This window comes from Suillus subaureus (assembly GCF_016647635.1).
Source record: "Suillus subaureus strain MN1 chromosome Unknown BJ212scaffold_1, whole genome shotgun sequence".
Taxonomy (NCBI): Eukaryota; Fungi; Basidiomycota; class Agaricomycetes; order Boletales; family Suillaceae; genus Suillus; species Suillus subaureus.
In genome coordinates this window covers 1,390,108-1,411,461 of record NW_024538557.1, presented here as the reverse complement: position 1 = coordinate 1,411,461, position 21,354 = coordinate 1,390,108, and the positions used below count along the sequence as shown (strand labels likewise).

Here is a 21,354-nt window from a genome sequence, read left to right as displayed (position 1 = left end):
ATGGGAAATCGCGCTTTCTACCCAACCATCCCGCTGACAGCTTGCGGCTTTATCCACACTCCTCCGCACCGCGGCCCGCCCACCATTTTTCTTCGCCTTCACTAGCATCGTTGACACCGCCGGCGACAATGGCTTCGTCTATGCTCTTCCGCTCAACGCTGCCCCGAACCTTTGCTTCCTGCGACTGGACGTAATGTCTTGCGATCTGCATTGCAAGGTAAGGACAATTTGAACCTTGCCTACTCCTCACTTATGTTACATATCAAAGTGAGAGCAAGCTCGACCGCCCAATATGTGCCAGGTGGACGTATGTTTAATGAATCCTTCTGTATGATACCTGGCAAGCTTATGCTCACTTGGCAGCTATCATAAAGGGCACAGTCAACGACCCTATCGAGTTCCCTCCCTCATCAAGAACGCATGGCTCGTATCACTGGGCATTCGAGCGACTTCTTGCGGCCTCCCTCGTACCCATGACCGCAGCAGCTTTTGTGACCTCCGGGTCATCCTACCCAGTCCTCGACGGATTGCTTGGTCTCAGCTTAGTGATGCACTCTCATATTGGGGTGCGTGGGCCGTAGAGGTAGTATTCTGCGAGTGTCTGACGTTACTTTCTTTATGCTAGTTCGACTCAATGATTGTGGACTACCTGCACAAACGCAAATTTCCCATCCTTAGCCCTATCACGACCTGGACACTGAGGACAATGACAGTTGGCGTACTTGTCGGCATTTATCAGTTCAATACAAATGATATTGGTGCGACAAATTATTCTTGTCTTCGTTCCTCATCTGACTTAGATTCCTGTAGGTTTGACGGAGCTGATTGCGAAGGTCTGGACAGCGTAAGATTATATACAGATTACATCGAGAGACAAGAAATCGCGAATTAAGTGTAATCGTACTATCCATCCTCTCTAACAGAGATGCAAATTCTACTAGTACCTACTCGACTGTCCTTCAAAGCTCCCATTATCCGAGCTTCCACCCCAATCTCAAAACGACCAGTGCAGAGGAAGCACAGTGGCACTTCCACAGCCTTGGTCTCGCCGGGTTTCAGCTTCCCTACTGCTATGTTAGATGAAACGCCTTCCGAAAGGACCTGTTCAGCTGGATCAAAAATCAAGTCCAGTGTCATCACAAGAGGCGATACTGTGGGCAAATTTAGAGCTGAGTGAGAAAAATTCTCGAGAAATGACGAACATGATGGATTGACAACCTCGACACGAAGGTAGAGCATCTCGTTTGGACTGGCGATATATTTGCCTCCACTATAATCGAGTTCTTGGGGTGAACCATCCGGGCTGTCCACTATTAGCGTCAAGTCCATTTGCACCACGTCTGTTCGCAAGGCCTTTAACATCGGGAGCGTCAACCGTTGTTGTCGCAGCGAGAGATCTCCGTGTCTATCACCATTCGTCTGAACCGATAAATATCAACGACAAATATAATTTGAGTGAAGAATGACTGACCTCTTTCCATCGAGCGGAAACGATCTTGAGGAGCTCCTCACGATACCAGAACAGCTCTCGTTGAGCTTGTTCCTCTTCTATCGACAACTTGGACTTTCCGACGACGAACTGACGGTCTGATAATGTCGGTATGGGTTGCGAAATATGATTATCTGGTAGCCTGAACTTCCTAACCGGAAGCATGATACTTGATATACCTGGCGTGAGGCCACGTGTGTAAATGTTTCGTGAACGACTTACCGCGACATTGACCCTGGAGGGACGGTTGATGAAACAGCTGCACTTTCCGTTTCTGTGGAACTTCAGCATCAGGAAGGAGTTTAGAACGATATAGAAGTCCCGCGCTTACCAGCTTGTTCGCGTTCGAATGTAACTTCAAATGGGAGCCCATACGTGTTGCGGACATCAATTGCAAACAAGCACCATTCCGCCGGATCATCAACTTCTGGAAGGAGGTGTATCACGGAATTGCTAGCTCGGAGACTAATGTCATCGTAGTCCACATCAACCATTGGCATAAGGCTCAGATCATGACACTCCAGCATATGGTAAACAGTCACTGTTACCGGATACGATAACTGTCGAGTGTAGAACACCTCGGATGCAGGCATCTGTTCCTCGTGCTCTCGACTGACCTGGGAATATGATATATGGACGGTACCATGTGCACTAACAATGATTTCAGTGCCCGCTAAAGGTCGAGGAATCAGTAGAAACATACCATCCAACTTTCCCTACACATGTAACAGAAAGAACCACCTTTTGGTTTGGCAAAATGTTGGTGATCTCCCTTTCATTGCGCCATGAAAATGCCTTGCGGTGCAGAAGATCGTATTCTGTCTCATACGTTTCGAAGACGGAAAGTTCTCCTTCGGACAGAGCTTCCTGTGCGGGACCAATGGTGGAGTCTTCGAAAGATAACCGAAGGAAATCAATCGGCAATGCGGAAATATTCTCCAAAGTCAAGCGAATGGTCGATCTGCAGCGCATCAATCAATAAAAATATTTAAGAGAACAAGCACACATACTCTTCGCCGTTGTACAGCATAACTGCTCCGTGCGTAAGCGACGTCCATCTGATTCGGAGGAGGGGCTGCTCAGGAACAACGACACATTGTAAAAATTGAGGTGGTTTCTTGAGGGATGGGAGTAAGGTACTGAGTCGCCTCCCATCCTTCTCCCACGGACGAGAGTCGAGGCCCCAATACTTAGTGCGACCGCTTTCGCATTTCACAGCACTTCGACGGCGTGCAAAAAGATTCTGGTCGGCATCAGTCGGGACAGGCAATAGAAACTCCCTCGGAGCTCCCCAAGGGGCTTGAACAATGCAACCTCGGAAAACCAAAGTTCCTCGCGTTTTCGCAGTGCCAATGATGGTAATTGGATAGAGTGTATTGGGAGGGATGACGAGTGCTGAGATAGGACTGGATTCAAATTCCACTCCGGTTGTGCTAAGGATCCCAAGGTTAACTCATTGGTCAACTGACATAGCAAATGCTATACCTGAGCGAAATACTTTGGATTTCCAGATCGAACACATAAGGATTTCGTAAGGTGATCGTGAGTTCAATAGGTTCACCTTGAACAATTAAGTTCTTGCTCTATGAACATCCCAAAAATGCGGTGAAAATACGTCTCACTGTCGGTAACAAGGGACTGACCTGTGGTCCTGATGATTTCCTGGGATTATATAGGAAAGGGTCAATGATACCGCTAAGCAGCGAATTCGTGGCAGAAGATTTTGCAGTCAATATGGAACATGGATTTTCAATTGGCAGGCGGTGCAAGGCCAACCTGTAAGGGCGGGAGTTAACATGGTTGTACCGTTTGTAACAATCACATACGGCAGTAATACAAGACTCGCGATAGGGTTCCCGGCCCAGTACTCAACTGCAGGTGCGTCACCGCGCCGACGCATAGCAGCAAGAGCACGTCCAGCAGTTTGATACAGATGGTATTGATCAGTACTGGCCAACACGGAATGCATTGTTCTCAACGCAGACAGTGATATTCGCGCCACAGCGAGCGGATCTGGGGCTTCCTCAGAGGCTGTTGTCTTGTCAAAAATACTACTGACCGGGAAGTGCCTCTGCCACAGCAATGGCCTCGCGAATAACTCCAACTTGAAGCTCTGGCCACCCGAAGGATTCCTTTGCTGCATCTGCTGAGCCATCTAAGTCCTCCACGGCAGAGCCATTATTATCCTCACCCCCTACTTCGCTGCTGGTATCGTCTGTTGCTTTTGCCACGCAGACCGCTTCCAGATCAATACCAAGAACCTTGCAGGCACGGACGAGGAGTTTCAGGATGCTCTGATTGCCTTCCAGAACCTCGTTTCGTCGCACACCAACAGCCCCCTTCCCGACTATGCTCACTTCGTCACCATTCTCGGAGCGATTGCCCATGCCTGCGCTTCCAACGTCAGATTTCCGCAGGAGGTCATTTTCTTCCCGGCCGCAAACAATGAGATCCATGATGCAGCTGATGACTTCGCGCAGAATGAAGGCTTCCTTCCGCCTGTATCCAAGGGATGAATAAATGCTCGCCATAGATTGCAAAATAGTGAGCCGCTCATGAGAACCAAGATGCAGTAGCCAAGGTCCGTGTGCTTGCGATACAGTGTTCGCTATCTGTGAACGAGACACGCCTGACACAGTACTTATGCGCTCCAGATTTGTCCAGGAGCTATCAGACGTTGTTTTCTGCATATATGAGGTCGACCCTGGCTGTAGCATTGAAGCAAAAGCTAATGCACCCCACCCCTTGGTAGACCAAGTGCAGAAAAGGAGGGATGTTTGGCGCATAACAGCTGTGCAGTATGTCAAGGCCAGAAGTGAATGATCCTGGCTAAGCTCAGAAGACACAGGAGCCTTGTGATAGAGAGCTATAGCCTGAGTCAATTGCTCGTATATGTCGGCCCAAGGTTCCTTGACACCGCTGTTACTAACAGAGGATTGCTGCATACGATTTCAACATCGCTCATCAAGAGTGATAGCTGACTTACCAGGCCTTGGCCAGCCGACCATGCATCTAGAACAAAAACCGTCGCCATCCCTTCTAACACGGAGGCATGCCATACAGGGTCCTGCCCGGTCTTAAACAGCACGATAGCTTCTGCATACCTTAGGCGAATTCAACTACGATGAACTGACGAGATGAATAGAGGACACGGACCACAACGATGCATCTTCTGTCCTGCCAGCCAACAGGAAGAAATCACCGAGAACCTTGTAAAGTCTTCCATGTGACGAAACGGCACCGACTGCACTAGCGCGTTTCCTGACCCCTGGGGGACCAAGTGTGGATGGCCGTTGGATAAGGGATGCTGTGTGACTGACACCAGGTCCGGCAGTCGAACTACGCTTGATCTGGATGCCGGGCATCGCGAGGCTCGATGAATCGAGTTCTGGCTGGCTCGAGTACGAAGGATATCCAAGATTTCCGAAACTGAGAGAAAGCGGTATCTCAGATGGAGAAGGGAGTGTCGGGAAAAGAGCCGAATTCAAATACTCATTTCCTACAGGACTCTCCAGAACATGATACTATAAATCCGTCAGTAAGGTCCTTAGGACTCTGTATGAAAAGTTGATCCATACCACACGACCAAGTTCAGCTAGAATGTGAGAGCACAGATCAGCGAGCAGAGTACCGATATAAAGTTTCTTATTCCCCATCACACTCGGAATTGAAACAATCCCAGGTAACGCGTGTCCGAGACCAGTGCTTCCAACACTTTCTTCATCCTCAAAGGCAAAGCAGACTTTGGCCAAGGGAAATGTCGAGCCTTCCGGAGAGATGTCGAGCACAGTATTCTCGAATTGCTCAAGGGCAGAAGCAAGGGAATATGAGGATGAACACGCAGCGACACCGATTATGCCTAGCGTAAAGTGAGACGGTCGGAATAGGGACAGCGATATATGGCGAGGAGGAGCAGGATGGGATGGGTAGCTCAGATATAGATAACCACTGGAAAGTGGACTTGGCATGAAACGAGCTGACTCGGATCCATGAGCAACTGTCGTGTAAGCAAAAAGGACTCGCATACCTCGTTCATCCTTCATGCCAGTAGGTATGTCACCTAAGCGAATTGAATCGAATGTCCTGATCTCCGCCGCATACTTCTCAAAGGCAGCACGGGGTATTGGGCCCACTGGGAGGACAAGGATTTGGATGTGCGCAAGCGCTGCGAATGCATAAGAGTTCATGGAATGCCTTGAGCTGTTCGTTACAAGCTCAAATCATCAAGTACGAAAGTCGGATTCTTTTGGTGCTCAGCTGCTCGCAAACGTTGATAATGAGCTGGCATGATTTTGACTCAGAAACAAATTACGCACTCGTGTTATGTATGTAGGTCGTGTTGTCCGCCGGTCCGCCAACCCACCAACCTCAACTTCAACTTTTGGCCGACTCCGGAGTCGCACTGCTCTATTCTTTATAATCACACTCGACCTCAGCTTCAACTTCCAAGTAGGTTTGACAGACTTTGCGATGGTGAGCGGTAAATCTATGTGATGTTTTAAGGTTGGCTGATGGGAGCAACTATCCAAGGGTGCAAGCGACAAGTTTCTTGGAGGAGTGATGCTGCTAGTTGCCGGCTTCGTATTCACGTACTACACGACATGGGCCATCTTACTCGTCAGTTCGCTTGGCTTACGTTGGACGGGCCATATAGCTGATAGTTACTCGCCCATTTTTCAGCCTTTCTTTGACGCATCCAGCCCCATACACAACTATTTTCCTGCACGTGAATGGGCAATACGGCTGCCAGCATTTGCGCTCGTAGTTGGACTTTCGGGTATCGGTTTCTTCATTGGCTCCACAATCATGAAGGAGAATAGAAAGAAGTCACAAAAAGCGAAACTCAGGGCAGCCTGATACCCAGAGATATGCATATCCGTCGCCTCTCCTTTTGTCGACCTTTCCTCAGATTCATTAATTTCCTGTACCTAGAATCTATTGCGAAACTGATGTTGTATTGGGGCTACGTAGGAATCCGCATGTCCCTTCTACGTTCCACGGGTCGTTGCACACTTTCCAACACTCGCAACTTCTCTGCATTCACAACATCCTGCTTTGCTTGAGCAATGACCACGCTCGGCAGCAATTCGGGTAGAAGCTCTCCATCTAGAGCTCGGGACAGCTACATACGAATAAAATAAGCATGGTTCAAAGACAAGACAGGAGAACATGCCTTGCCAAGTGCGGAGTTTCGTCTTCCAGAGTCACACAGGCGATTCAGCATTGCCGCACACGGTACAGTGTCCAACCCTACAGGTGAGCGTGATTGGAGCACAAAGAGAAATAAGTTTGCTACAGAAGCCCATATTGTTGTGGCCAGTGGCTGATGACACTGCGTCAGCGCAGGATTCTTGGGCAGAAGTCAGATATCTTACCAAGAGATCTTCTGGGACATTGTCAACTTTGAAGAGATTTACCAGCGCTTCGAATGGAGGCCACAACTCGTTCCAGATGGCCTTGACGCTGGGTGACTCTCGCGTTAAGTTGGCAAGTGGCATTTGTGCAAGCAGCAGCCACAACTTGAGAGCTATGAAAGCGTGTTCTACATCTGCCACAGCAGATTCGGAAGGCGTCGTCCCTTCGAGCACATATGTGCCCAAGCACTTGTAATATGCCGGTGTGAAGACATTCAACTGCGGCAATAAGACTCGGATGTGCGTGTCAGCAGAGTCGCTAAGTACACCGAGCAGTAGAATATTCCAAGCACGGACGACTGTGCCAGCTTGTGTGGATTTCTGGTGAGGTTCGTTGAGTTCGGGTCCACGATATGCATCGAGCGCGTACCTCGAAACCTTCGGAAATCATCTCTGAAAGCGACGCGTGCCCAACACCTACAGCATGGAGGACCAATCGCGCAACAGAAATCGAGGCAGATAACTCCACGCTTGACTCAGAAATTACCCAGACATGAGTGTGTAGAAAGTAAAGCCCACTGCACGCCACTTGTCGTAGTCCAACAATTCGGACATCAGTGCAAAGAATCGTCTAAGGCAATGATCAGATGATGAAACACATCTTTTGAGAGAAAATAATTACCTCGACGATCGCACTCAAAGTGGAAGGCGTGACTCGTGCTCTGGCTCGAAAAACATCCTCCAGTACTTCCAGCAAGATATGCGTTACGTGGTTCGTGTTAGAAGACACCAAGTCCTGCTTTGAACTCAGAGATGTGTCACTGAGCGAACTGACAGCGTGTGATGCTCGAATTAGACTCTGTTTCTCCACATTGGACCTCGATAATGCGACCCTCAGTACCGTTTTTGTACACTCCAGGAGATCCTAAAGGAAATGTCAGGAATGATCATCGATTGGTTTGGGTCAAAAACGTTGTATATCTTACCTCGGCATGCACTTTGTTATACTGCAAAAGAGTTGCGGAAATATACAGCAGGAGATTGGGGTCAAATCCGGCGTTGTTTCCCAGAGCCGATGCTCGGCGTGCCGTCACCGTAAGCCAACTTATGAGGTCTGCCAATCCAATTGGCACGAGTGGTAGAAGTGGGAGAGATATCTCTTACCTTTGATTAACCATTTGCTGAGTCCTTCAAAGTAGACCAACTCTGTATATTCCTTCACGTTCAAAGCAATATTATGATTGATCTTCCAATCAGCGTCTGGAGGCTGTGTCACGACGCTCTGCAAAAGAACTTCTCGGAGGCTTTCCTGTGACGAGGGTGCCCTGCGGAATTCATCTTCTACGATGGATTGTATTACAATGAAAAAATCCGAGCTCAGCGGGCGCTTGAATACATGCTGATCAGTTTGAGACACTCCCACCATGCGGATAACATACTTTGCACAAACTGCAGAACACTCCACTTGGTGCTAATCTGAGCCAGAGGTTATCAACGGGCAGGGAACGAGCAGTGAAAGCCACCTTACGTGACAAGCGTGTTTTCGATGAATGATTTTGCTTGAGTAACCAACATATCTTCGGTGTTATGTTTCAATAATGCAATCAGTGCAACAGCACGTTCAATTGATTCACTATAGGCAACTTTAGATCAGTTAACAACGAAGTTGAAAGGTATACCATCCTCACGTCACTAGCGCGCCAGATATGGCAGAGCCTCTCTTGATGTATGTCTCTATCACAAATAATGCCACTTGACGCAAGTCATGGCTCAGGTCAATTAACAACATATCTAAGGTCTTCTTCAATGCCTTGCGGAGCAGAACATCGAGATGTCTGAGCGCGGGGCTATCGAAGTCATGCTTAAAAATCATTGCCATTAGTGCTTCCAGCAAGCTCTTCAAGGTAAGAGCTGGGAGCTCGAGTGGTTCGTCTATGGCGCAGAAAACACCCAGCACGACATCCATCCAAATGGACCCAATAAGCACGCGACAGGGTTTATCGTCTTCGGTAAACGGACTGCTCATAAGGGAAGGCGGCAGGTCAAATGGATGGGGGGCATCCAAGACGCGTGCAAATTCGTTCACACACGGCAAAGACTGTTGTGGAATGCCACTGAAGCCATCCAAGTGGATTGAGAACGCCCGCCCATTGAATGCAGAGACCATCTGCGCCCCACTAAAGCCAACCATTTTGGCCAGATACAGCTTGAGCTTCAGGCATGACGTGAGGTCGATCTCGACTCCATTTTTCATCATGCGCAACCCAAGCAACGCAATCGATAGCTGTTCGAGGAGTCAAACAGAAACATTGATGACACAGCAGCCCCTCGCACCTGAATGGAGTGAATTTCTGGGTCTAAATCTCGCGGGTGGGCATCATTTTGAGTCTTCAACCCGTACATTTCCTGTCGGTATGTATGGTTAGCGGAGTGCTTGATTCATTAACAGAAATTTTGACGAACAAGGTGAGCAGCGGCAGGGCCATCTTCATCGTTGCTGTTGTGTTGTAAGTAATCGTATTCGAGCAGTGTCTCGATAACTGTGCTCCAGGAAAGCACTACGATAAATTCACACTTAATATCAGTAGAATTAGGATGTTTAATGAATGTTACCTCTCCACGTCGGGAAATGTGATTGGAGCTGGAGCAGAAAGGAGACCAGCCGGAGACGCTTTGACATAGGTAGGTAAGGAAAGGCATCATTCCAACATGATGCAATGGCATCCAAATGGGCCGAAAGCAATGTCTGCAACCAGGTGTCAACTGCTGTCCTGACTTCTTCCTATTGGCAAGGGTTGCATCAGTCAGGTGCTGACAAAATAAATTACTGTCGGCATACCTTCTCGTCGATCCAGAGCGGTTCAAATGCATGGTAGAAGAGGTCAACGACGCTGTGTTTCCAGGGCCGATCTTTAACCACAAAGTCAGGACTAGTAATGTCTAGTACCATGCGAAAGAATCTGTCCAGGGCCAGGAGTCTAGTTGCCAGCACGTTATTCGCATCTCAAAGGCGACAAGAATGTAGATACCTGATGTCCCATGCAACTGTTGGTCCGCTCATCGAGGACATAAACTCGTGAAACGATTGTGGATCGACAATCAATATTCTAAGGAATAAGGTGGTCCTAATACTTGCGATCTCATGATGCTGAATCCCATAAAAATGCCAGATACTGTGATAAGGAAGAGTTGCCTGGCCGATCACAAACTTAAGAGATGATTGTGCATACCATGAATATAGGGTGCTTCCATTGCGTAACACGAAGTTATCGACCTCATGTGCCTCAAGAAGCGAAGCATGCATAATAAAAGAATGTAGGAATTTCGCAATGAGACAAACGACTTGTTCTGTGCCGGTGGTGACGAGAGTACTGAGAACAAGTATCAGTTCGCCGTTGATGATAATGGGGTCGGGAGCATGACCCGTGCGTGTGTTCTGCTTTCTCCTGATGTTCGGTCAGCTTTGGACCACGAGCTGAACGTGGTTGATCTAACTTGCCTTGAAGGAAGATTTTTGATATCTTCTTCTGTTATCATTTCGTTTGAAGTAAGTATGGCGCGATCACATCCGTAAAGCAACAAGCAAGTAGTGAGGGATTGCCTGATGAACGTCGATGCACTTCAATCACGTTGTCAGCAATGAGGCAGCATAAGCAGTGGTATCCGGAAACCCCACCATAAAGCATCGTCACTTGAGGATCGGAGGGCACTCTCGATAGCAGGCTGTAGGCTAGCGATCATAGTTGAGATCAATTTCTGTAGATCTTGTCGACCCATCGACCTCGTCCACACGGACACTAAGGTGGCTTCAGCGAAGACCGAGGCCTGCTTCAAGGTTACAAGCCCTTTCCGCGACAGTTTGCTGTACTCAGCAAATATTGGAACGTCAATATCAACACCCGAACGGGCAAATAACCTCAGCCAGCGGAGGCTGTCCAAAAGGCCGTTGTCCTTGGCCGCCCGTCGAACCATGCCCCATGGATCAGATATCTTCACTGCGTGCCCATCGACTTGCGCAAAAATCTGGTCAACAAATGTGGTGTGGCGAGATGTGTTCTCAGCTGAATCTCGATTGAGGAGACGTTGCAGAACTGGAAGAGACTTTGGATTAATGAACATCGGTCATTGAGTCAACAAGTATCACATCCCGTACCGCTGTATCGAGCACCTCAGGTTTGAGTGTCTGAAGCCACATGAGAAATAAATCATCAAGCACTGTGAAGTCGACTGAAGCCCTGCACAATCTTATCATAAAGCGCAGTGACCTTTCCGCGGTCGACAGTGACTGTCAGGCCTCCAAATCAGTTTGCAAACTATACGTTCATAGGAGTGGCACGGACTTCGTGTACATTGAGACATGAGCTTTCATAATGCGAAGCAATATCCTGGATATTATCAGACAATAATCGGACATAAGCGACAAAATCTTGATCATGTAGTGCTAGAAGCCACCGGGCAGCATATCTTGAAAGCAGAGAACGCCTGGCTGCGACATAGTCACCGCCATTATTGACGGAACTACTTGGTGCGCGACGCGCGTGATAAGTTATTGGCCACACAGGAGCATCGGATCCGCTCCTAACACCTGGGAGATCAATCCCTTGTGGGATGAAGTCACGGAGAATCTTTGCCAAATTGTCATCCTAGAAAACAAAGTGAACCAAGTACCAGTCATCAAAGAAATATATTACCTCTGCAAAGATCCATGATAACACAGCATGAGATAACCTGCGCAGGGCATAATCTGATGCCAGCCCGCTAGGCCAGAAGCGCCTCACCAGGAGCAAGAAGCCGTATTCGTTAACCGAAAGGTCCAAATCGGAAAGGCAAGCCTCAATAGCTGACACTAGCGTCTCCACATTAGCGGACAAGTCAAAGCCAAGCGGCAGTGGAAAGTAGCAGTGTTGGCCTGATTTTCCAGGCTCGGGTACACACGTAGGCAAATCTGCACATGTGAAGAAGCCAAGTTTGTGAAGATGAGAAAGACAGTGACGCGCAGGACCCTCGGACAACATATTAAATTCGTATCCCAGGGAATTACGGAGATGCCCTAACGTGACGACCTCGAACGGATGACGTGCTGCATCATTGCCATCCTGTGTCGTCATATTTTCGCCAGGCACACACAAGTCTGGCCAAGCACCTAGCAGTGGAGTTTGTACATCGTGCGATGTCCTGATAGTGGAGGAGATGTAAGCTAAAGTTGACCAATCAAACATAATCGCCGAAGAGGATGGGTTGTGTCGGTTGGCTTCAAGGTATTCTCCGAGAGTCGCAGAGACGGGAAGCTTTCCAGAAGATAAGTAAGCTTCGTAAAGTTCAACCAGAAATTGCAGCTCGAATCCCTTGGTTGTATCTTCATGACTGTCTGATGCCAGAACAAATGAACCAAGGGCAAGTCCATTGTTATAGATTTGCAGTTGCGTCCAGAGCATGGCAGATGATACAGAGATATCCTCAAAACTCCGCTTCCCCAGGTCTTCAGATGAGAGGAAGAGATCCCCGTAGTAATCCGCAAATGTGCGGCTGATGCTATCCAATGATACCGTCGTGTGAACGGAACTGGTATCTACAATTCCACAGATCGCGAGCGGTCTATCGAGGCACGTGAGATGCATAAAAAGCTTGCATGTCGTACAGTGGAACGCCTGACAACCCCATATCGGCAGAAAACAATGAAAGCAAATGGGCAGGGTAAAGAGATTGACGTATCTGAAAATATGTTGAGCTCGTTTCACAGTAATGAGGTCGGCGTCCCGCTTATATGGGGGAATGAGGCAGAAGCGGTGAACGGCCAATTTCCGTGTTTCCGAATTGGACGCCGCAGCGTACTGATGATGAACATTGCCTTCCGGGTAGTTGTAGCAATCGAAGTGCACGGCGCACATACATCCACAGCAGAGAAGTCCAAACCCCATGATGGAGGAAGCACATGATTGACAGGAACTTGAACAGGCTTCGTCAAATACCGAAGGCCGCTGTGACTGCCGAAATCTCCATGGTACAAAATCGTGCGCACAGGAAGTGCTTGATTGCAGTGGAGGGTTGGGCATACTCCCTGTCCAAGGTTGCTCCCCCTGACCAAGGACAGGCAGAGACTTGCTAATGACGACATGTCCAAGAGCTCGTGGCCAAAAAGTTGCCAGCAGGCATAGAGCAGCGCGGCGACTCTGAGGTACATGATATGCTATCACTTCCAATACATCCAAACATGAGTCTGGCTTGGAGTTGACTATGGTATCAAGCAGCCGGCATAAACTATACGTGGGTAGCAGCGTAGTATCGATGTTTTCTAGAATGGCAGCCAACAGCGGAGGGGTTATGGAGGCCAGGTAGTATACAGGCAGAGGCTGGAGAGGTGCACTTGTGGCCTGGATACGGGTATAACTCGCAGAGGCGAGAGACGTCCAAGGCTGCCACGAAGCTGTCTGGCGAGATGAACTCTCTTCGTCGTCGAGGGCCATTTCAACTTGAATAGAAACGGGGTTTCCTTGGCCAAGACTATCGATAACTACGTCTTTTGCTGTCGGTAAATTTCCCATTATCCGAACTCATCTAACTGAACGTACCCGACATAGCTGCAGGCATGTATCCCCTGATTCGATTTAGATCCTCAAGCACTCCCCTAAGTATTACATTGTCGAAAAAGGACAGTAAACGCGGATGCATCTCGCTTCGAAATGTCCCGAACGCAGGAAGAACCGCAAACGCGATACGGGAGATTATTGATGGTTCATTGGAGTGGACATGTGCAAGAAATTGGGCAATGTCAAGGCACGCTGATTGCAGCGCGTTTGGAGGTTTCGATGGTCTGGGCGAAGAAATTTGAAAACGACAGTCTTCCGATATCACTGAGGAAAGGATGGAGATGCACAGTGTTATAAGCGAAGGAGCCTGCGAGTGTCCCTTCGACGAAGGCGAACGAGATCTCGAGCGCCTTTCACTAATGCTACGTCTCATAGAGCTGCGAATGGTGAATTGTTTGGTATCTGTACCCAGTCCAGAAGCTCTGTGCGAGTTTCAGCGATGCTTTGACTAGCGCTGAGACAATGATTTCATACCCTTGATCAAACACCTGCCAGCCCTGCGAAGCAGAAAATTGCAATACCTCTTTCAATTGGACCATGAGGTCAAAAGTGGTTTCAGAAGAGAAAACAACACAGTCACTTCCTTCATCGTCACTATCTTCCTTCATGGATTGCAAGCGTTTGTGTGACTTCTGTTTAACTACATTGCGTACTGCTCCAATTATGTGGCCAAGACCTGCCTCAGTCGATGGAGTAGCATGAACATTTAACGCATCGAAAATTGGGGGAGGACGCGTTCTAGAAGAGAGCTGGTCAAGAAGCAACCCCACGAGCTTTTTCGACTCCTCTCTGGCGTGATTCATGGAGTCATGTTGCGACAGTGCCATTCTGGCTAATTGTGCTGAAGGCGAATGTTTGTCTACATTGGGTGAAAGCGGGATGTAAAATGACGGTGAAGGAGTAAGGCTGGCACTACTCGTCCCGCCAGGAGAGCCATCATAACCTGACTTGATATGGGATGGAGGTGTGAGAGACTCAGTGTCAACGCGAAGTAGTGGTGTAGACTTCATAGAGGCTCGAGTCGGTGTGGCCATGGCGGCTTAGATTATTGGTCACGTCAGAAACTCGTCCAGAGTTTTCATGAGCCGACTGCACGAAAGCGCTTACTATTCGAAGTGAGTCGATTAGTCATCATAATCTGTGGGTCAAGACCACACCTCCACATTCACAGCCACAGCATTAAGTATTTAGTCCCCTGGCGAATCTATTGACTGTATCTAAGCACCCCATTTATGAATCACGCGCACGGCTCGATAAAACATCATCTCCCAGCAAGATGAAGCAGAAAACTTTGGGCGATTTTCTATTTCCATCCTCTCCAGCACCAATTTCACCCCCAGCACCTGTGAAGAAGAGACAGGCGAAGCGGAAGCATAAGGTTATCGCTCTTGACTCGGACACAAGTGACGATCTTGCACAGGATAGCGATGTCGGCGCTATAAAGTTTGAACCAGAAGTTATTGATGTCAGCGATGAAGACGATTCTCCACGCCGACCGAGTACTAGACGGCTCAAGAAATCACTCGTTGTCACAGACAGTCTGCCAGATGTGGCAGCAAGCGATGACTCTCTGGAGGATCGTATTGGCATACCTATGCGATGGAAAAGGAGCAATAAAGGGAAGAGGAAGAGGAAAGCAATAGCAGATTCTGATGATGAATCTCAACCGCGCAAACGAAAGTTGGTCAAGGGCGCCAGACCTCCAAGTCCTGAAGGAAGTGTTATCGATGAAGTCGACGAGAATGGTAAGCTCTACCTACTTTCCTTCTTACAGTGCTACATCGCTGCCTCCACAGACATCATTGAGTCACGTCTCCGCGCTCGCGACAAGAAAACAACATTTCAAAAACATCTTGAGAAGTTGAAGAGTGGGTCAATACCTCTGACTCATGAAATTTCTTCTCATCGAATATTCTGTAAGGTCTCAAGGGCAAGAAACGCTCAGAGATAGACCTTGAGCTCGAATCCTCAGAGTCGGACGCCGAGTCACCGGAAGTGGCGAGCATGGTGTTTTGACTACACAGCTACCCATCGCTTTTAGTATGAACACCCATCAAGATCTTGCCCATCAATTCAAGATTGTCTGCCAGTTATTTGTCCACATGGCTGTTCGTTCTCCTTCTGACAGACGCTCATTCATGAAGAAGATGTTGGAAAGTATGCATATTCATTGTCATTCGAAGGACAGTGCTAATACGGACTGCAGCGGATACATATTTCTCTGTCCCACTTCAGGTAGCACGACGAAAATTATCTGGGATGAAGGACTCTCTTGTCACATCCTCGGTCTGGAAACCTCAATTCAAGAGGCCGCTCGAAAGATACCCCACATTCGAATTAGTACGAATGAAGTTCAGTGCTCCTCAGTGTGATGCTTGCAATCTGGGTGGGAGAATATCCACACTAATGGGCCGAGTGAGCGGCAAGCCATATGATAAATACGATTTCGAGGTATGTTCTAGCTCGTCCAGTTATGTTTTACACAACTGATTGCGAGTAGTCAGAGGATGAGGATGAGTCATCGAGCTCATCAGACACTGATTCTGATGATATTGGTCACAAATCTTCTGACAATCAATTTTATCTCGGCCGCTTCTGCGCTGCTCGGACACGAGTTTTCCACGAGTTCAGTCATTGGGAGGTAAGCTATCTTCGAAGTATTTTGTTCATTGCTCGACGACTTTGAAACTAGTATCACTTGTATCACTCTTTGCTGAGGCAAATCGACGAAGTCCTCGATGACAATCGTAGTTTTGTCCGAGTCGCTTTCGCGGGGGGCATTGAACCTCCCAAAAATATGCGAGATGCAGATAAAGTGATGGACTGGTTTGATCAGCGTGGATTAATCGAGTTCGAGTGGCAGAGAGTTCGGGAGTTGATGGATAAAGCCAGGAATCTCGAAACGCACGCGAAGAGAGGAGGCGATCAGGACGACCAGGATATGTAATCTGTATATTAGTATTCATTATCTTTGTTGTATAATTTGTACCAAGGTCGTTGTCTACTCGGATCCTATGTACAGTCACTACTCGCATAGGGGCAGCCCACAAAATAGGAACGTGTCCCACGGCTTGTCCTTTGCATCTTCGACTTGTAAACAAACGCGTTCAATGTTCATGTCGTACTCACATTACCAGCCAGGGCAGCATCCAGCGGGAACAACATATCCTTATTATCACCCAGGTGCACCAGGCGCATATGCTCACCCTCAGACTCCGGGTTATCCAGCCTACCACCAAGGCTACGCCACAGGTGTGACTGGCTACGGTGCATGGCCATATCCATACACCTATATCCCACAGCAGCCTGCACAAGCTCCCTCTCAACAGGCAGTGCGGCCCACAGTACAGACAACGGCGCCGCCAGCTGCGACACCCATCCCCACTCCAGTCGCTGCCACTCCGAAGACGACCACATTTACGTCCTATACCCCAACCTATGCCCGAGAAACTGCTCCTGCTGCCACTGCAGGGAGGTACTGGGCGAGGTAGAAAACAGGCGAATTTCAAGGGCCTCTTTTCCAAAGAGCGTGCGTTCTGTTAGGTCATTTCTATAGGAAACTTTTCAGCCAGATTTCTCCAGTGAAAAACCTCATGTATGGTTTCGGCGATGATCGGAATCCTGCCAACGACACAGTGAATGTCATGGAAGAAATACTTGTCGAGTTCATTGCAGATATTGTGCGTGTCTTCGTTTCTTGGTATTACATTATACAGACATGTGAGTGCCGAAACTCAAACAAACATTACTTGGGGCATAGTGTCAAACTGCTGGTGGTCCACAACGGAAAACACGATTGTCTATTGAAGATCTTCGTCGAGCTTTGTCGAGGTTAGCAGATGCGAAAAAGCTGGCTCGTATGGAAGAATTGTTATTTATGCAGGAGGATATCAAACGTGCTCGGGCTCAGTTCGAGGAATCCGACATCACGCAGTCAAAGGAGTACTAGGAGAATTACTTTAGTAGCACTGTCTTATTTTCTACTACATCTGTATTTTTATATCTTGGCATCACAGACCACCCACCGATGCCAACATCATACCGCGTCTCCGCTCTCGCAACATCAAGTACTATCGTGCAGGCATGAGGAAGCTGCCGAGAACAACAAGGTAGTGGGTTTTCGTTGAAACTGTTTGCTCCACTTGCCATGAAATGGCGACTGAGGCTGCCGTGGCCTGGTTACTCTTCCATTGCATCCGGCTCTTCATCGTTGGCTTGTTCTTCGGCTTCTGCAGAAGAGGCTCGTTGGGCCGTACGACCTTGCACACCTGGAGAATATCAGTGAAACAATACGAATATGCGCAAAATTGCTAACCTCCACTTTGTGCCAATGGCTTTGCGTGCTCTTTCAGCCATTCTTCTGATTCCCAGACTGTTGGAAGGAAAGACTGAGAGGGGGTCGCAGTAACTTGTATAAGTAGTACGTACTAGCTCTATTCCCATCTGGAGGTTGCAAGCCTTTCATAGGCTTAGCTTGGTTGACTTTCAACACCCTGCCTCGTAACTCATTGAGATCCATGTTGTCGATTGCATCCTGAGCATCTGTAGGAGAAGAGTATGTCACAAATGCGAAACCACGATGTTTGAATTCTACGGATAGTCGGCATATGAATGACTGTTCAAATTTGTCTGCTTGCCTGTTGGCTTTGATGGATTAGCTGGTGCTGGAGGTAGTTGGACTTCAATGATGTCACCTGCGGTTTCGAAGCGTTCAGTGTGAAGTTGTCGCGAAACAAAACACCTACCGAAAGCCGCAAAATGCTCGTAGATCACCGTCTCATCGACATCATCCCCAATACCCCCAATGAAAATGGTCTTCTTACCCTTGGTGCCTTCTTCCATCGACTACTAACAGTTTAGTGTTGGGCCAAATTGTGATGCTATTCAATTTCTTAGTCAGCGGCTTCAGAATTCAATACAAGTAAACAACTCTAATACTGTAGAAGTAAGACATCCATCCATCCGTCATCCGAGGATGTTGTCACACTTAATGGCGACGGCTTTCACTTCCTTCATTTATACGTCCTTGTTCACAAACGCTGATGCAGGATATCGATAACATATCATTTTTGGGATCACACTCGACTTTCCTGTCACTCTATCATTTCCTTTGGCAGAAACAGGACCAGTCTGTTATAAAGCAAGGGGTGAAATGTTATGCTCTAGATGTGGAGGGCTTCAATGGGTCAGTTGGTTTCCTTTCTTTTGGTCTTGTAATGATATTGAGGTTAATACAGGATACATCTACTCACCTTCGACGCCGTTAATCTATCTGGATGCCCTGATGCCAAGTTACCAAACGGAGCAACTTCCATGGTCATCCGTTCAGAGTATGAATTGCTCTTTGAACATATCTCCGCAATCGAGCGCAATTTCATAGTGCATGAATCGGCAGGTATTGGTAAGTCGAGTTCCTTCCAGAGGCGCTTCTACTCAATACAACTAATTATCCTTAGGAAAGTCTCATTTTTTAGCATATATCCTCGTGAAGCGTCTTCTCGCTCGTCAACCGGTGACGTATCAAATTGACCAACTACACTCATCCGTCATGTGCTTCACTGCAGACGGGTTCTTCACCCTCCCGCAGGAGGGCAGCGAGTATCACCCCCTATTCCAACGCGAAGATGTGTGGCACCTCGTCGACAGCACGCATGAAGACCCCACCACGCACCCGAACACCACACACACTCAGGCATTGATGTGGGGCACGCGCGGCAAGGCCATCTTCACCACGTTTTGGCTGGATAGTTTTGGCTTCAAAATCGACTGGTCACCTGGATATGAAGTTTCTCTTCAGCGGTGGATGAAACCATGCACTTGGGACGAGATCGTTGCCATGAGGTAAAATGACATATTAGCATTCTTCATGATGGCTGACCATCTTCCCAAGTGCTCTTACTGCAAACACGCACGAACAGCACAATCCAGAGGCTCTGCGATGGTCTTACACCCATTTTGGGTCCAACGCGCATGCCTGCCTGCAAGTGTCTCGCCACCCCAGCCATGCTGATTATTACCTCCACAAATTGGAGTGTGCTCGCGATAATTTCTGGTTCCAGCATCCCGTATTGCGCGAACATGAAGCCCTATACAGCCGTAACCTTTTCGCCGTACAACCAGGAGATACTCGCACAGAGCCGCTACCCTACCCGGTTTCACAGGTAGCCAGTAGGCTCCTCGCAGACGGGATCGCCTCCTTAGACCCCTCCATTGCCAAGGACGCTGTCTGCAGCTTGCTTAACTCAGAGGACGCCGAGGAGTCAGGCAAGATATTTTATCGTCAGGCTGTGATAGCGCTTATGTCTAGGTTCGGAGGGACTTTCGAGCTTGGGTGTCTCGACTCACAGGGGCATTGCCAGCCAGCACACAAAGACCTGAACTTGTGTGCCAAACTTGACCTCGCCGGCAAGGAAGAGCAGGCCATACTTCCCTCAAGCTATACATACTCTACCCAAGGCGAACTTGCGGCGCTAGCCGAGAATCATCCGCACGTTCTTCATTCCCCGACGCATGCCCTCGTGCACCCTGGAATTGACGCGATCATGTTCGACGATAGCACCTCCACAGTCTGGCTTATGCAGGTGACGTATGGACACTCGCGCCCAATATCTCCCCAGGGTCTGCTCTTCCTGCTCAATACTGCGAGAGGCACCACCTACGAGCCGTCCCCCATCCGCCCCTGGAATCTCGTATTCATATCACGCGAGCAGGCGACCACGGACTCCTTCCAGTTAAGTGGGTCAAAAGAGACGGAGTTCTTTTGTTCTGTATTCTGGGACCCACGCATTAAACTGTACGTCATGCGACTTCGTGACACGGGCAGCTCTTCAAGTGACCCATACGAGCAGTGGGGTTTCCCCTACAAGACACCACGGAAATACTCAATCAGCCTCTCACGGCGCCTCACAAATCGACTGTTGCATCTATTGCACAGGCCTCGGCGGGAAACTGGACTAGACAAAGCAGATCAGGTGACTGCGAGGATTCAGGGTACGATTATACAGGCGTCGGGGGTGCCGGGAGCTCAACTACTTGGGGAAATGACGAGCGAACAGCCGGTTGGCCCCAATAGGTTTCATATGCGAATTCCTACTATGAGTAACGCAAAGGAAGACTAATGAGTCTATCCTGTAGAACTATTGTAACGATGTACATGATCAATACACTTGGTATCCCAACATTTATGCTCTGCAGCCTCCTGCCCAGAGCACATCACTGTTATTAATAACGACGGTGCACAGCAACACTCCTCAATGGCTTCAAATCGGCTGTTAGTCAGAGCTGGTCAGTTCAGATAATCTGCGGCACGCATGGATTGGACGCGTACGCGTGTGATATATGTAAAGACCTACTGATCGGACTTAAATAAATCCGAGACATCGACCCAGCCAACATACCCCAAACCGGTAACTGCTTTTGGTAGTGCATTTCCCCCAGCTGCCATCAAGGCGTGTTTAGATTTTGATATCTGGCGGCGAGGTCCGCTCGCAGAGGCTCGCTTCACTATTCAAATTCGGGCTACTACGAGGTGAAAACACTGCCTAATTAGATGTGGTTACAAGATCATTCATTCTTTGTAGACCGGAAGTTATGGAGCAGGTGTCATATAATGTACGGATTTGTGGTGAGAAGTCACACCTCCTCTATCCGCCTGAGAAGATACATCCTCGAAAATAAAATCATGTTGACTCTATTCCCCTGCAATCATCGCACGCCCAGGTTTTTGCATCTCTTTTGGCAGTGGTTTCCTGTCGCCTGTTCTCTTCGACCGTGCCCGTCGAACCGTTCTCCCCGTGAAATGCCAATTGACATGCCGTATTCCGTCAGGGAGACTCTTGACCTCGTCTTATATCACCCACGGCATTGAGTTTTAATCGTGCGTGCAGGTGCATGGTTCGACACTTTCCTGTGTTTTCGTGACAGT

At 48.5% G+C, this 21,354-nt stretch overlaps 9 protein-coding genes across 9 annotated transcripts; 5 read left to right on the top strand and 4 right to left on the bottom strand.

The window, feature by feature from the left end:
* Positions 1–2: 2 nt before the first annotated feature.
* On the top strand, positions 3–984 carry BJ212DRAFT_41612 (CybS-domain-containing protein). Its single transcript, XM_041343144.1, has 6 exons — positions 3–217; positions 269–307; positions 375–566; positions 626–758; positions 811–894; positions 942–984. Exons 2-5 carry the CDS (start codon positions 293–295, stop codon positions 846–848), a joined length of 378 nt encoding a protein of 125 aa, XP_041200103.1. The 5' UTR covers positions 3–217; positions 269–292; the 3' UTR covers positions 849–894; positions 942–984.
* Positions 904–5,676, bottom strand: BJ212DRAFT_1257713 (TRAPP II complex; the record flags this gene model as incomplete). Its single annotated transcript, XM_041329882.1, has 15 exons — positions 904–1,151; positions 1,203–1,419; positions 1,472–1,658; positions 1,712–1,763; positions 1,821–2,140; positions 2,193–2,450; positions 2,500–2,922; positions 2,975–3,072; positions 3,133–3,265; positions 3,316–3,508; positions 3,549–4,428; positions 4,476–4,593; positions 4,646–5,013; positions 5,068–5,465; positions 5,517–5,676. The coding sequence occupies 15 exons, from the start codon at positions 5,674–5,676 to the stop codon at positions 904–906; spliced, it is 4,053 nt and encodes a 1,350-aa protein (XP_041200102.1).
* Positions 5,677–6,049: 373 nt separating this feature from the next.
* On the top strand, positions 6,050–6,346 carry BJ212DRAFT_1256248 (dolichol phosphate-mannose biosynthesis regulatory; the record flags this gene model as incomplete). The annotated part of the gene is made up of 2 exons (XM_041329777.1): positions 6,050–6,106; positions 6,170–6,346. The coding sequence occupies 2 exons, from the start codon at positions 6,050–6,052 to the stop codon at positions 6,344–6,346; spliced, it is 234 nt and encodes a 77-aa protein (XP_041200101.1).
* A 106-nt stretch (positions 6,347–6,452) lies between these two features.
* Positions 6,453–12,731, bottom strand: BJ212DRAFT_1256361 (uncharacterized protein; the record flags this gene model as incomplete). Its single annotated transcript, XM_041329787.1, has 20 exons — positions 6,453–6,611; positions 6,651–6,821; positions 6,883–7,224; positions 7,274–7,474; positions 7,526–7,642; positions 7,830–7,957; positions 8,008–8,230; positions 8,283–8,319; positions 8,372–8,476; positions 8,532–9,127; positions 9,307–9,401; positions 9,457–9,625; positions 9,683–9,821; positions 9,873–10,016; positions 10,074–10,282; positions 10,339–10,462; positions 10,520–10,944; positions 10,997–11,128; positions 11,184–11,486; positions 11,535–12,731. 20 exons carry the CDS (start codon positions 12,729–12,731, stop codon positions 6,453–6,455), a joined length of 5,016 nt encoding a protein of 1,671 aa, XP_041200100.1.
* Positions 12,732–13,576: 845 nt separating this feature from the next.
* BJ212DRAFT_41579 (uncharacterized protein) lies at positions 13,577–14,538 on the bottom strand. Its single transcript, XM_041343142.1, has one exon. It carries the CDS (start codon positions 14,462–14,464, stop codon positions 13,793–13,795), a length of 672 nt encoding a protein of 223 aa, XP_041200099.1. The 5' UTR covers positions 14,465–14,538; the 3' UTR covers positions 13,577–13,792.
* Positions 14,539–14,565: 27 nt separating this feature from the next.
* BJ212DRAFT_1565445 (uncharacterized protein) lies at positions 14,566–16,476 on the top strand. Its single transcript, XM_041341952.1, has 7 exons — positions 14,566–15,175; positions 15,227–15,298; positions 15,352–15,425; positions 15,455–15,587; positions 15,637–15,881; positions 15,931–16,071; positions 16,123–16,476. Exons 1-7 carry the CDS (start codon positions 14,707–14,709, stop codon positions 16,375–16,377), a joined length of 1,389 nt encoding a protein of 462 aa, XP_041200098.1. The 5' UTR covers positions 14,566–14,706; the 3' UTR covers positions 16,378–16,476.
* Positions 16,477–16,502: 26 nt separating this feature from the next.
* On the top strand, positions 16,503–17,401 carry BJ212DRAFT_1311164 (transcription initiation factor IID, 18kD subunit-domain-containing protein). Its single transcript, XM_041334008.1, has 3 exons — positions 16,503–16,917; positions 16,999–17,110; positions 17,191–17,401. Exons 1-3 carry the CDS (start codon positions 16,541–16,543, stop codon positions 17,377–17,379), a joined length of 678 nt encoding a protein of 225 aa, XP_041200097.1. The 5' UTR covers positions 16,503–16,540; the 3' UTR covers positions 17,380–17,401.
* BJ212DRAFT_1311161 (RNA-binding domain-containing protein) lies at positions 17,402–18,305 on the bottom strand. The gene is made up of 4 exons (XM_041334007.1): positions 18,176–18,305; positions 18,068–18,124; positions 17,859–18,020; positions 17,402–17,802 (listed from the first exon to the last, which is right to left on the bottom strand). The coding sequence occupies exons 1-4, from the start codon at positions 18,270–18,272 to the stop codon at positions 17,741–17,743; spliced, it is 378 nt and encodes a 125-aa protein (XP_041200096.1). The 5' UTR covers positions 18,273–18,305; the 3' UTR covers positions 17,402–17,740.
* Positions 18,306–18,375: 70 nt separating this feature from the next.
* BJ212DRAFT_40808 (uncharacterized protein) lies at positions 18,376–20,742 on the top strand. Its single transcript, XM_041343131.1, has 4 exons — positions 18,376–18,615; positions 18,668–18,831; positions 18,887–19,271; positions 19,321–20,742. The coding sequence occupies exons 1-4, from the start codon at positions 18,473–18,475 to the stop codon at positions 20,546–20,548; spliced, it is 1,920 nt and encodes a 639-aa protein (XP_041200095.1). The 5' UTR covers positions 18,376–18,472; the 3' UTR covers positions 20,549–20,742.
* Positions 20,743–21,354: the final 612 nt, after the last annotated feature.

Excerpts from the sequence above, each read along its gene's own strand:
- BJ212DRAFT_41612 (XM_041343144.1), top strand. Across the intron at positions 567-625 it reads TGATGCACTCTCATATTGGG|TTCGACTCAATGATTGTGGA; the intron begins GTGCGTGGGCCG and ends TCTTTATGCTAG. Across the intron at positions 759-810 it reads GTTCAATACAAATGATATTG|GTTTGACGGAGCTGATTGCG; the intron begins GTGCGACAAATT and ends AGATTCCTGTAG.
- BJ212DRAFT_41579 (XM_041343142.1), bottom strand. The coding sequence starts at position 14,464 with ATGGCCACACCGACTCGAGCCTCTATGAAGTCTACACCACTACTTCGC.
- BJ212DRAFT_1565445 (XM_041341952.1), top strand. The coding sequence starts at position 14,707 with ATGAAGCAGAAAACTTTGGGCGATTTTCTATTTCCATCCTCTCCAGCA. Across the intron at positions 15,299-15,351 it reads ACATCTTGAGAAGTTGAAGA|GTCTCAAGGGCAAGAAACGC; the intron begins GTGGGTCAATAC and ends ATATTCTGTAAG. Across the intron at positions 15,588-15,636 it reads CATGAAGAAGATGTTGGAAA|CGGATACATATTTCTCTGTC; the intron begins GTATGCATATTC and ends TACGGACTGCAG.
- BJ212DRAFT_1311164 (XM_041334008.1), top strand. The coding sequence starts at position 16,541 with ATGTTCATGTCGTACTCACATTACCAGCCAGGGCAGCATCCAGCGGGA. Across the intron at positions 16,918-16,998 it reads GCAGGGAGGTACTGGGCGAG|CCAGATTTCTCCAGTGAAAA; the intron begins GTAGAAAACAGG and ends GAAACTTTTCAG. Across the intron at positions 17,111-17,190 it reads TCGAGTTCATTGCAGATATT|TGTCAAACTGCTGGTGGTCC; the intron begins GTGCGTGTCTTC and ends CTTGGGGCATAG.
- BJ212DRAFT_1311161 (XM_041334007.1), bottom strand. The coding sequence starts at position 18,272 with ATGGAAGAAGGCACCAAGGGTAAGAAGACCATTTTCATTGGGGGTATT. Across the intron at positions 18,125-18,175 it reads CGAGCATTTTGCGGCTTTCG|GTGACATCATTGAAGTCCAA; the intron begins GTAGGTGTTTTG and ends TCGAAACCGCAG. Across the intron at positions 18,021-18,067 it reads TAATCCATCAAAGCCAACAG|AATTCAAACATCGTGGTTTC; the intron begins GCAAGCAGACAA and ends GACTATCCGTAG.
- BJ212DRAFT_40808 (XM_041343131.1), top strand. The coding sequence starts at position 18,473 with ATGCAGGATATCGATAACATATCATTTTTGGGATCACACTCGACTTTC. Across the intron at positions 18,832-18,886 it reads GCATGAATCGGCAGGTATTG|GAAAGTCTCATTTTTTAGCA; the intron begins GTAAGTCGAGTT and ends AATTATCCTTAG. Across the intron at positions 19,272-19,320 it reads GACGAGATCGTTGCCATGAG|TGCTCTTACTGCAAACACGC; the intron begins GTAAAATGACAT and ends CATCTTCCCAAG.